Source organism: Oncorhynchus tshawytscha, linkage group LG02 (genome assembly GCF_018296145.1).
Source record: "Oncorhynchus tshawytscha isolate Ot180627B linkage group LG02, Otsh_v2.0, whole genome shotgun sequence".
NCBI lineage: Eukaryota > Metazoa > Chordata > Actinopteri > Salmoniformes > Salmonidae > Oncorhynchus > Oncorhynchus tshawytscha.
Genome location: NC_056430.1, coordinates 3,268,598 through 3,281,772, shown reverse-complemented (window position 1 = coordinate 3,281,772; position 13,175 = coordinate 3,268,598). Strand labels below are relative to the sequence as shown.

General features: G+C 47.5%; 1 protein-coding gene across 2 annotated transcripts in view; it reads left to right on the top strand.

The window, feature by feature from the left end:
* Nucleotides 1–13,175, top strand: part of LOC112247479 (synapsin-2) — a 215,159-nt gene that overhangs the window by 175,616 nt on the left and 26,368 nt on the right. The window contains exon 8 of one of the 2 annotated variants that reach the window (XM_042329621.1): nucleotides 6,837–6,911. The exons of the other annotated variant lie outside the window; for it this stretch is intronic. Coding sequence (XP_042185555.1) covers nucleotides 6,837–6,911 — 75 coding nt within the window. The remainder of the gene's footprint in view (nucleotides 1–6,836; nucleotides 6,912–13,175) is intronic. 2 annotated transcript variants of the gene reach the window in all.

Here is a 13,175-nt window from a genome sequence, read left to right as displayed (position 1 = left end):
CAGCATTGAAGGTACCCAAGAACCTCCATTTTTAAATGGAAGAAGTTTGGAACCACCAAGACTCTCCCTCTTCCAAGTAGCTTGGCTCCAGTGAACAAATCAAATCAAATTGTATTTGTCACATGTGCCGAATACAACAGGTGTAAACCTTATAGTGAAATGCATAACCAACAAAATATTAGTAACAAATTTAACAGTAGCAGTAAAATAACAATAACGAGGCTATATACAGGGGGTAGCGATACAGAGTCAATGTGCGTGGGCACCGATTAGTCAAGGTAATTGAGGTAATATGTACATGTGGGTACAGTTAAAGTGACTATGTATAGATAATAAACAGAGAGTAGCAGCAGTCTAAAAGAGGGGTCTGGGTATCCTTTTGATTAGCTGTTCAGGAGTCTTATTGCTTGGTGGTAGAAGCTGGAAGCCTTTTTGTCCTAGACTTGGCGCTCCGGGACCGCTTGCCATGCTGTAGCAAAGAGAACAGTCTATGACTAGGATGGCTGGCGTCTTTGACCATTTTAGGGCCTTCCTCTGACACCGCCTGTTATGTAGGTCCTAGATGGCAGGAAGCTTGGCCTTGCGGTCAGAGGCCGAGCCATAGGTCCTAGATGGCAGGAAGCTTGGCCTTGCGGTCAGAGGCCGAGCCATACCAGGCAGGGATGCAACCAGTCAGAATGCTCTCAACGGTGCAATTGTAGGACCTTTTGAGGATCTGAGGACCCATGCCAAATCTTTTTAGACTCCTGAGGGGAATCAGCTTTGTCGTGCCCTCTTCACAACTGTCTTAGTGTGTTTGAACCATTATAGTTTGCTGGTGATGTGGACACCAAGGAACTTGAAGCTCTCAACCTGCTTCACTGCAACCCCGTCGATGAGAATGGGGGCATACTCGGTCCTCCTTTTCCTGTAGTCCACAATCATCTCCTTTGTCTTGATCACGTTGAGGGAAGGGTTGTTGTCCTGGCACCTCACGGCCAGGTCTCTGACCACCTCCCTATAGGCTGTCTCTCCATTGTTGGTTTTACTGGGCCGTACGTACTACCCTCTGTAGCACCTTACGGTCAGATGCCGGGCAGTTGCCATACCAGGCGATGATGCAACTGGGTAGGATGCTCTCGATGGTGCAGCTATAGACATTTTTGAGGGTCTGGGGACCCATGCCAAATCTTTTCAGTCTCCTGATGGGGAAAGGTGTTGTTGTGCCCTCTTCATGACTATTTTGGTGTGTTTTGACCATGACAGTTTGTTGGTGGTGTGGACACCAAGGAACTTCAAACTCTCGACCTGCTCTAATACAGCCCTGGCGATGTGAATGGGGGCATGAATGGGCCTCCTTTTCCTGTAGTCCACGGTCAGCTACTATACTTGTGTAACCGATGTGAAATGGCTAGCTAGTTAGCGGTGATAGGGTTTCAATCGGTGACGTCACTCGCTCTGAGACCTTGGTTCCCCTTGCTCTGCAAGTGCCGTAGCTTTTGTGGCCCGATGGGTAACAATGCTTTTTGGGTGTCAGTTGTCTATGTGTGCAGAGGGTCCCTAGTTCAAGCCCAGGTAGGGGCGAGGAGAGGGGCGGAAGCTATACTGTTACATTGATGCTGTTGACCCGGATCACTGGTTGCTGTGGAAAAGGAGGAGGTCAAAAGGGGGGTGCCTGGAGTTGAGGCATTTGGCAGTGCGGAAAAACTCCAGATTTTTGTGGTCAGTCAATACGATGAACAGGTGTTCCGCACCTTCCAGCCAGTGCCTCCGTTCCTCCAACGCCATCTTCACTGCGAGGAGCTCACAATTTCCCACATCGTAGTTTTTCTCCGTGGCTTTGAGACGATGGGAGTAGAAGGCACAGGGATGTAGCTTCAGGTCCAGGGCAGAACTCTGGGACAGGACTTCCCCCACTCCTACATTAGATGCATAGGCCTCCACCACAAACTGATAGGAAGGGTCAGGATAAATCAGGATGGGAACAGTTGTGAAGCAATGTTTGAGGTCCTGGGATGCCCAGTCAGCAGCATGGGACCACGTGAATGCAACCTTGGGAGAGGTGAGTGCTGACAGGGGGGAAGGAAGGGTGCAGCAGTAACCCAGGGTGAAGAGGAGATAGAAGTTGGCGAACCCCAGGAAACATTGCAGCTGCACCCTTTATGAAGGCTGGAGCCAATCCCCCACCGCTCTCACCTTCCCAGGATCCATCTGGACACTTCCAGCGGAGATGATGTACCCCAGAAAAGGGATGGTGGAGCGATGGAACTTGCTCTTCTCTGGCTTAACAAACAGCTACTTTTCCAGGAGGTGTTGAAGAACCTGTTGGACGTGGAGCACATGTTCTTGGGGGGAGCGGGAGAAGACGAGGATGTCATCAATGTTGATGACAGGTGCTCCCCCTGGAGTGGCTCGAAGGCCAAGGAGATGAGTGATAGCAGATAGCAGGTCTTCACCGTTATGTCATTGAGTCCCAGTAGTCGCTGCACGTGTGTAGGGTCTTGTCCTTCTTCTCCACAAAGAAGAACCCTGCACTGGAGAGGACGAGGGATGTATAAATCCTGCAGCTAGGGAGTCCCCAATGTAGGTGTCCATTACCTCGGTCTCTTGTCCCGACAGTGAGTACAGTCGTCACCGAGACGGAGTGGTGCTAGGGAGAAGGTTAATCCTGCAGTCATATGGTCGGTGCGGCGGAAGCGAAGTGGCCCAGGTCTTGTTGAACACCTCCCGAAGGTCCTGGTACTCCGCGGGAATTGCGGAGCGGTCTGGGGCACCTTCCAAGCCCCCTGAAAGACATCCCGTGGCAGGTTGCACCAGTAGACCAGTTAATGAGGGGATTGTGTCGCTGGAGCCGAGAGAATCCCAATCTTTGGGAATCTGAGGAGACTTGATGAGCAGGAATTGAATAGTCTCGCTGTGATTCCCTGACACCCGTAGGTTGATGGGAGTGGTAAAATGAGTGACACGGCCTATAGAGAGCCCGTCCAATGCTCTAACATCCATGGGAGTGGAGAGGGGCTGAGTGAGGACGTTCAGCTCAGGAGCCAGGGTAGCGTCCAAAAGAACTCTAATTGACCCCAGAGTCATTGGCCCCCAGCCCCGGAGAGATTTAGGCTGGTTTCCCCACAGCAGAATGGCTTGAACAGGGGTGTGAGCAAGGGAAGCAGGAAAGTTCTCCCTATGGCCCACCAGAGTACTCACTCCTACCAGAGAGCCTGATCTTTTTAAAGGACAAGAGTGTTGTGTTGATCCTGTATTGCCATTCCGCTGGTTTTAGCCCAGCTCTAATTAGTTGCATGGGCTCGGGAAGCGGTGACTCAGCTGTCTTCGGCGACTCCCGGGGAAGGTTGGGAAGCCTCTGGTTCTCTCGGCAATGGGATCATCGGGAACCTCCGGGATGACTCAGAGGCAAGGTTGAATCCCTGGGCTTGCGAGCGAAGTCGAATTTCCTCTCCCTTCGTCATTCCCGTAGTCGCCCATCAATTCAGATGGTCAAAACCATGAGGGAATCGAGGTCTGTGGGTAACTCCCGAGCGCAAGCTCGTCCTTGATCTCCTCCGAGACGCTGTGCAGGAACATACCGAAAGGTGCTTCCTGGTTCCATGCACTCTCCGCTGCCAACGTGCGTAATTCCACCGCATAGTCGGAGTCCTGCCGAAGCTGGATTAGCTTCCAGGCAACTTCTCTTCCGGAAAACGGGGCTAAACAAATGTCTTCACCTCTCCCACGAACCCTCCAGACTACTGCATATGGCCGGCTGTTTTTCCTATACAGCAGTAGCCCAGGTGAGAGCCCTCCCGGACATCAGCGTGATGAGATAGGCTATCTTGGAGTGATCTGAGGTGAAGGAGGAGGGCTGAAGCTCAAAAATGATGGCACACTGAGCTAGAAATGCCCGACAGGTGCTCGGCTCTCCATTGAAGCGTTCCCGGTGGGGTAAGAGGGGCTCCCGAGAAGGTGGAGTGACCGATGAGATGACGCTGCTAGCAGCTGGGTTACTGAGGGGCTGGTCATGGCGTTCAGCCAACATTTGGACCACACCATAAGGCCACGAAGAAGTTCCTCGGGAGGAGATGGCATCGCGCAGCTGGCCCGGGTCTGCTGGGTCAGTCATTGCCGGTTTGAAGGTAAGACCCAGATTATGTCGAAGTAACAATGTTTATTACAGCAACAGGGACAAAGGTACAGGACGGCAGGCAGGCTCAGGGTCAGGTCAGGCAGAGGTTGGTAATCCAGAGGTGGGGCAAAGGTACAGGGCAGCAGGAAGGCTCAGGGTCTGGGGCAGGCAGAGTGGGCAGGCAGGAGGGCTCAGAGACAGGACAGGCAAGGGTCGAAACCAGGAGGTTGAGAAAAAGAGAGACTAGGGAAAAGCAGGAGCTGAGACAAAAAAATGCTGGTTGACTTGACAAACAAGATGAACTGGCAACAGACAAACAGAGAACACGGGTATAAATACACAGGGGATAATGGGGAAGATGGGCGTCACCTGGAGGGGGTGGAGACAATCACAAAGACAGGTGAAACAGATCAGGGTGTGACAGAATCTGGTTATGAATATAGACCGCAATAGACCCCCATTGGCATTTCTGTATTTTCGGTAGATGTTATAACCATGTATTTCTACCACTGTATCATCAAAGGTGTAATCTAAGTGAGTTTCAGAGATAGTCAGAATATGAATGTCATCTGTTACAAGCAAGTTATTGACTTCATAAACCTGTTTCTTAAAACTTGTTGAGGATACGGGGCAGTATTTACACTTTGGATGAATTGCGTGCCCATAGTGAACTGCATCCTACTCTGTCCTAGAATGCTAATATATGCATATTGTTATTACTATTGGATAGAAAACACTCTGAAGTTTCTAAAACTGTTTGAATTATGTCTGTGAGTATAACAGAACTCATAGGGCAGGCAATCTTCCAAACAAGAAGTGAAATTCTGAATGTGGGTCAAATTTGACATCATCGCCCCTGGATCTGGTAGCACCTCCTACGCCTTCCACTAGATGTCTTCATTCAGTAGAATGTGGAATGAAGCTTCTGGTGTGAAATAGTCACAGTCTTGGCAGAATGCAATTTCCCTGTGGCGCATTTCTCTGTGGGTGCCACCGTCGTTCCATTTGGCTGCAGATGAAAACGTATGATCCGGTTTTAACATTATTGGATATATATGGAAATAACATCCTGAAGATTGATTCTCTACTTAGTTTGACCAGTTTATTCGACCTGGAATATATCTTTTTGAAGTTTTCGTGCGAGTTGTCCTGGACCAGCGTCAGCTTTTGGGCACGTGAGCTGAAAGTGCTAGCAAATGCAGCTAATTGGACACTAGTATTGGACATTATGGAACAAAACAATGATTTATTGTGGAACTAGGACTCCTTGCACTGCATACTGATGAAAGATCATCAAAGGTAAGGGAATATTTATAATTTCGTATATCTGTTGACTCCAACATGGCGGAGAAATACTTTTACATCTGAGCGATGTCTCAGATTATTGCATGGTAGGCTTTTTTCGTAACGTTTTTAAAAAATCTGACACAAGCGGTTGCGTTAAGAACCAGTGTATCTTTAATTATATGTAGAACATGTATCTTTAGTCAAAGTTTATGATGAGTATTTCTGTTCTGGCGTAGCTTTCTATAATTCCTCCGGATATTTTGGAGGCATTTCTGAACATGGAGTCAATGTAAACCGATATTTGTGGATATAAATATGCATATTATCGAACAAAACATAAATGTATTGTGTAACATGTCATATGAGTGTCATCTGATGAAGATTTTCAAAAGGTTAGTGATTCATTTTATCTCTAATCCTGCTTTTGTGACTCTATCTTTGGCTGGAAAAAGTGGCTGCATTTTTCCTTTGATTTGGTGGTGGTCTAACATAAATACATGTTGTGTTTTCGCTGTAAAACATTTTAAAAATCGGACATGATGGGTAGATGAACAAGATGTTTATCTTTTATTTGCTGTGATTGACTTATTAATGTGTGAAAGTTAAATATTTCTAAAGAATATTTTTGAATTCCCTGCGCCACCTTTTCAGCTGAATGAGTTCCCCTCGGGGATCGCCTTGCCATAACAGGTTTTAAAATACATATTTTAATAAGGGCTATTTGTAGCACTTTTCTGGGATGCTTGATTGTTTTTAATGCTTTACTGGGAAGCTTATCAGAAGTAAACTTGCTCATGTTATTTATATTGGAGATGATAGTGCAGGGTGAAATGCACACATTGGACTTCCTACCAGGGCACACCGCCTTAGTGCTAACAGTATAACTCTGGTTCGTAGGCACATGATAACTGCATACAATAGCTGTAGGCTCAACAAAGGTATTCAAGGCAGTTAAAGGGACATACATTAAGTTACTTACAATGTGTCAGCCAATGCCCCAAGGATAATGTACATTTGATGCAGCATTATGACAACTCAGCAACACAATGGTAGGGATTAACTGAGTTGGTTTTGGGTCATTGGTAAGTAATTGTCTCAACGCAGCCTTGAAATGCGTGGACAGAGTCCAGGAGCCAAGATGATTTGGATTGACTCCGTCATTCCTGTAGAGTATCTTCTGTTTCCAGAAGGTGTCAAAGTTATCTATTAAAGTGTTTCCAACAGATCTTTCCCACCCGCGGCCCAACGGTGGTATTGGACCTGAAATTATTGGCTGCTTTTTGGAATCTTTCAGCGCTAGAATCAGTTCTTTAAAATCATTTTTCAGAAGTTCCGAGCTAGCCCTCCTGATGTTGTTTGACCCCACACGACCCCACATGGACTGGTATCGAGGTCCTGAATAGGTGTAGGTGTGTGTGTGTGTTCACCATGTCTGTTAATTTTTCTCCCCCAGGCGGACATCCATCTCTGGGAACTGGAAGAGCAACACAGGATCAGCCATGCTGGAACAGGTGGCCATGACAGACAAGTGAGTCGCATCGGTCTGACTAATATTACAAGCAAGGTAGGGGTTAGGGTTATAGGTAGGGGTTAGGTTTAACAACTACTCATTCACCTTCTCATTATTTGTATTATTTTCTACATTGTAGAGGGTTAATGGTAGTGGTTAGGGTTAGGGTTAGGGTTATAGGTAAGGGTTAGGTTTAGGTTTAGGTTTATATTCATGAGTTAGGGTTATAGAGAGGAGTTAGTATTATATGCAGGGGTTAGGCTTAATGGTAGGGGTTAGGGTTATAGGTAAGGGTTAGGTTTAGGTTTAGGTTTATAGGTATGTTTTAGGGTTATAGGGAGAGGTTAGGGTAATAGGTTAGGGTTATATGTAGGGGTTATAGGTAGGGGTTTGGTTTATATGTATGTAGGGTTAAGGGTTATAGGTAGGGATTATGGTTAGGGTTATAGGTAAGGGTTAGGGTTATATGTAGGGGTTATAGGTAGTGGTTAGGTTAATGATAGGGGTTGGAGTTATAGGTAAGGGTTAGGTTTAGGTTTATATTGATGAGTTAGGGTTATAGGGAGGGGTTAGGGTTATATGTAGGGGTTAGGGTTATAGGTATGTAGGGTTAAGGGTTATAGGTAGGGGTTAGGGTTACAGCATGGGGTTAGGGTTATAGGTAGGGGATAGAGTTATAGGTAGGGGTTAGGGTTATTGGTCTGGGTTACAGTTGATTATAGGGAGGGGCTAGAGTTATAGGGAGGGGTTAGGGTTATAGGAAGGGGTTAGGGTTAGGGTTATAGGTAGGGGTTAGGGTAATAGGTTAGGGTTATATGTAGGGGTTATAGGTAGGGGTTTGGTTTATATGTATGTAGGGTTAAGGGTTATAGGTAGGGATTATGGTTAGGGTTATAGGTAAGGGTTAGGGTTATATGTAGGGGTTATAGGTAGTGGTTAGGTTAATGATAGGGGTTGGAGTTATAGGTAAGGGTTAGGTTTAGGTTTATATTGATGAGTTAGGGTTATAGGGAGGGGTTAGGGTTATATGTAGGGGTTAGGGTTATAGGTATGTAGGGTTAAGGGTTATAGGTAGGGGTTAGGGTTACAGCATGGGGTTAGGGTTATAGGTAGGGGATAGAGTTATAGGTAGGGGTTAGGGTTATTGGTCTGGGTTACAGTTGGTTATAGGGAGGGGCTAGAGTTATAGGGAGGGGTTAGGGTTATAGGAAGGGGTTAGGGTTAGGGTTATAGGTAGGGGTTAGGGTTATAGGGAGGGGTTATGGTTATAGGGAGGGGTTATGGTTATAGGTAGGGGTTAGGGTTATGTGTAGGTGTTATGGTTTTGGTAGGGTTAGGGTTACAGGTAGGGGTTAGGGTTGTAGGTAGGGGTTAGGGTTATAGGTAGTGTTAGGGTTATAGGGAGGGGTTAGGGTTATAGGGAGGGGTTAGGGTTATAGGTAGGGGTTATGGTTATAGGTAGGGGTTAGGGTTATAGGTAGGGGTTATGGTTTTGGTAGGGGTTAGGGTTAGGGTTAGGGTTCATGGTAGGGGTTAGGTTTAGGGTTGTAGGTAGGGGTTATGGTTATAGGTAGGGGTTATGGTTAAAGGTAGGGGTTAGGGTTATAGGTAGTGTTCGGGTTATAGGGAGGGGTTAGGGTTCATGGTAGGGGTTAGCTTTAGGGTTGTAGGTAGGGATAAGGGTTATAGGTAGGGGTTAGGGTTATAGGTATTGTTAGGGTTGTAGGTAGGGGTTATGGTTATAGGTAGGGGTTATGGTTAAAGGTAGGGGTTAGTGTTATAGGTAGTGTTAGGGTTATAGGGAGGGGTTTGGGTTCATGGTAGGGGTTAGGGTTAGGGTTAAGGTTAATGGTAGGGATTAGGGTTATAGATAGTGGTTATGGTTATATGTAGGGGTCAGGGTTATAGTGATGAAATCCGAGCAAGGGTAGCATTCCAGAGGGACATCAGAGACTGCAACGTTCTCTGCTTCACGGAAACATGGCTAACTGGAGAGACGCAATCCGAAGCGGTGCAGCCAGCGGGTTTCTCCACGCATCGCGCCGACAGAAACAAACATCTTTCTGCAAAGAAGAGGGGCGGGGGCGTATGCCTTATGACTAACGTGACATGGTGTGATGACAGAAACATACAGGAACTCAAATCCTTCTGTTCACCTGATTTAGAATTCCTCACAATCAAATGTAGACCGCATTATCTACCAAGAGAATTCTCTTCGATTATAATCACAGCCGTATATATCCCCCCAAGCAGACACATCGATGGCTCTGAACGAACTTTATTTAACTCTCTGCAAACTGGAAACGATTTATCCGGAGGCTGCATTCATTGTAGCTGGGGATTTTAACAAGGCTAATCTGAAAACAAGACTCCCTAAATTTTATCAGCATATCGATTGCGCAACCAGGGGTGGAAAGACCCTGGATCATTGTTACTCTAACTTCCGCGACGCATATAAGGCCCTGCCCCGCCCCCTTTCGGAAAAGCTGACCACGACTCCATTTTGTTGATCCCTGCCTACAGACAGAAACTAAAACAAGAAGCTCCCACGCTGAGGTCTGTCCAACGCTGGTCCGACCAAGCTGACTCCACACTCCAAGACTGCTTCCATCACGTGGACTGGGAGATGTTTCGTATTGCGTCAGACAACAACATTGACGAATACGCTGATTCGGTGTGCGAGTTCATTAGAACGTGCGTTGAAGATGTCGTTCCCATAGCAACGATTAAAACATTCCCTAACCAGAAACCTTGGATTGATGGCAGCATTCGTGTGAAACTGAAGGCACGAACCACTGCTTTTAATCAGGGCAAGGTGTCTGGTAACATGGCTGAATACAAACAGTGCAGCTATTCCCTCCGCAAGGCTATCAAACAAGCTAAGCGCCAGTACAGAGACAAAGTAGAATCTCAATTCAACGGATCAGACACAAGAGGCATGTGGCAGGGTCTACAGTCAATCACGGACTACAGGAAGAAACCCAGCCCAGTCACGGACCAGGATGTCTTGCTCCCAGGCAGACTAAATAACTTTTTTGCCCGCTTTGAGGCCAATACAGTGCCACTGACACGGCCTGCAACGAAAACATGCGGTCTCTCCTTCACTGCAGCCGAAGTGAGTAAGACATTTAAACGTGTTAACCCTCGCAAGGCTGCAGGCCCAGACGGCATCCCCAGCCGCGCCCTCAGAGCATGCGCAGACCAGCTGGCCGGTGTGTTTACGGACATATTCAATCAATCCCTATACCAGTCTGCTGTTCCCACATGCTTCAAGAGGGCCACCATTGTTCCTGTTCCCAAGAAAGCTAAGGTAACTGAGCTAAACGACTACCGCCCCATAGCACTCACATCCGTCATCATGAAGTGCTTTGAGAGACTAGTCAAGGACCATATCACCTCCACCCTACCTGACACCCTAGACCCACTCCAATTTGCTTACCGCCCAAATAGGTCCACAGACGATGCAATCTCAACCACACTGCACACTGCCCTAACCCATCTGGACAAGAGGAATACCTATGTGAGAATGCTGTTCATCGACTACAGCTCGGCATTCAACACCAAAGTACCCTCCAAGCTCGTCATCAAGCTCGAGACCCTGGGTCTCGACCCCGCCCTGTGCAACTGGGTTCTGGACTTCCTGACGGGCCGCCCCCAGGTGGTGAGGGTAGGCAACAACATCTCCTCCCCGCTGATCCTCAACACTGGGGCCCCACAAGGGATCGTTCTGCGCCCTCTCCTGTACTCCCTGTTCACCCACGACTGCGTGGCCACGCACGCCTCCAACTCAATCATCAAGTTTGCGGACGACACAACAGTGGTAGGCTTGATTACCAACAACGACGAGACGGCCTACAGGGAGGAGGTGAGGGCCCTCGGAGTGTGGTGTCAGGAAAATAACCTCACACTCAACGTCAACAAAACTAAGGAGATGATTGTGGACTTCAGGAAACAGCAGAGGGAACACCCCCCCATCCACATCGATGGAACAGTAGTGGAGAGGGTAGCAAGTTTTAAGTTCCTTGGCATACACATCACAGACAAACTGAATTGGTCCACTCACACAGACAGCACCTCAGGAGGCTGAAGAAATTCGGCTTGTCACCAAAAGCACTCACAAACTTCTACAGATGCACAATCGAGAGCATCCTGGCGGGCTGTATCACCGCCTGGTATGGCAACTGCACCGCCCTCAACCGTAAGGCTCTCCAGAGGGTAGTGAGGTCTGCACAACGCATCACCGGGGGCAAACTACCTGCCCTCCAGGACACCTACACCACCCGATGCTACAGGAAGGCCATAAAGATCATCAAGGACATCAACCACCCGAGCCACTGCCTGTTCACCCCGCTGTCATCCAGAAGGCGAGGTCAGTACAGGTGCATCAAAGCTGGGACCGAGAGACTGAAAAACAGCTTCTATCTCAAGGCCATCAGACTGTTAAACAGCCACCACTAACAGTGAGTGGCTACTCCCAACACACTGTCAATGACACTGACTCTACTCCAGCCACTTTAATAATGGGAATTGATGGGAAATGATGTAAATATATCACTAGCCACTTTAAACAATGCTACCTTATATAATGTTACTTACCCTACATTATTCATCTCATATGCATACGTAGATACTGTTCTCTATATCATCGACTGCATCCTTATGTAATACATGTATCACTAGCCACTTTAACTATGCCACTTGGTTTACATACTCATCTCATATGTATATACTGTACTCGATATCATCTACTGTATCTTGCCTATGCTGCTCTGTACCATCACTCATTCATATATCCTTATGTACATATTCTTTATCCCCTTACACTGTGTATAAGACAGTAGTTATTATTATTTTTTTTTGGAATTGTTAGTTAGATTACTTGTTCGTTATTACTGCATTGTCGGAACTAGAAGCACAAGCATTTCGCTACACTCGCATTAACATCTGCTAACCATGTGTATGTGACAAATAAAATTTGATTTGATTTGATTTGATTTGAGTGAGGGGTTATGGTTATATGCAGGGGTCAGGGTTATAGTGAGGGGTTATGGTTATAGGGAGGGGTTCAGGTTATAGGGAGGGGTTAGGGTTATAGGGGGTTAGGGTTATAGGTAGGGGTTAGGGTTAGGGTTATAGGTAGGGGTTAGGGTTAGGGTTATAGGTAGTGTTAGGGTTATAGGTAGGGGTTATGGTTATAGGTAGGGGTTATGGTTATAGGGGGTTAGGGTTATAGGTATGGGTTAGGGTTATAGGGAGGCATTAGGGTTATAGGTATTGTTAGGGTTATAGGGGGTTAGGGTTATAGGGAGGGGTTAGGGTTATAGGGAGGCGTTAGGGTTATAGGTAGGGGTTAGGGTTGTAGGTAGGGGTGAGGGTTATAGGTAGTGTTAGGGTTATAGGTAGGGGTTATGGTTATAGGTAGGGGTTAGGGTTATAGGTAGGGGTTATGGTTATAGGTAGTGTTAGGGTTATAGGGAGGGTTAGGGTCATAGGGAGGGGTTAGGGTTCATGGTAGGGGTCAGGGTCAGGGTTATGGGGAGGGGTTACGGTTATAGGGAGGGGTTATGGTTATAGGGAGGGTGTTACGGCTTTCTTCCGTTGAAGGAGGGTCGGACCAAAATGCAGCGTGGTTAGTTCGATACATGTTTAATGAAATTAATAAACACGACAAAATACAAAAACAAGAAACGGAACGTGAAAACCTATACAGCCTATCTGGTGAAATACAAACACACTGAGACAGGAACAATCACCCACAAACACACAGTGAAACCCAGGCTACCTAAATATGGTTCCCAATCAGAGACAACGAGAATCACCTGACTCTGATTGAGAACCGCCTCAGGCAGCCATAGACTATGCGAGACACCCCTACTAGCCACAATCCCAAAACCTATGAAAAAACCCCCATACATAAACACAACACAAAATAAACACCCCAAGGTGCGGACTCCCGGCCGCACACTAAAACCCATAGGGGAGGGTCCGGGTGGGCGTCTGTCCACGGTGGCGGCTCCAGCTCGGGACGTGGACCCCACTCCAACCAAGTCTTAGTCCCCCTGTAACGCGTCCTTTGATTGGCGACCCTCGCCGCCGACCTTGGCCTAATAACCCTCACCAAGGACCCCACTGGACTGAGGGGCAGCTCGGGACTGAGGTGGAAGCTCGGGACTGAGGGGAAGCTCGGGACTGAGGGGAAGCTCGGGACTGAGGGGAAGCTCGGGACTGAGGGGTAGCTCGGGACTGAGGGGTAGCTCGGGACTGAGGGGTAGCTCGGGACTG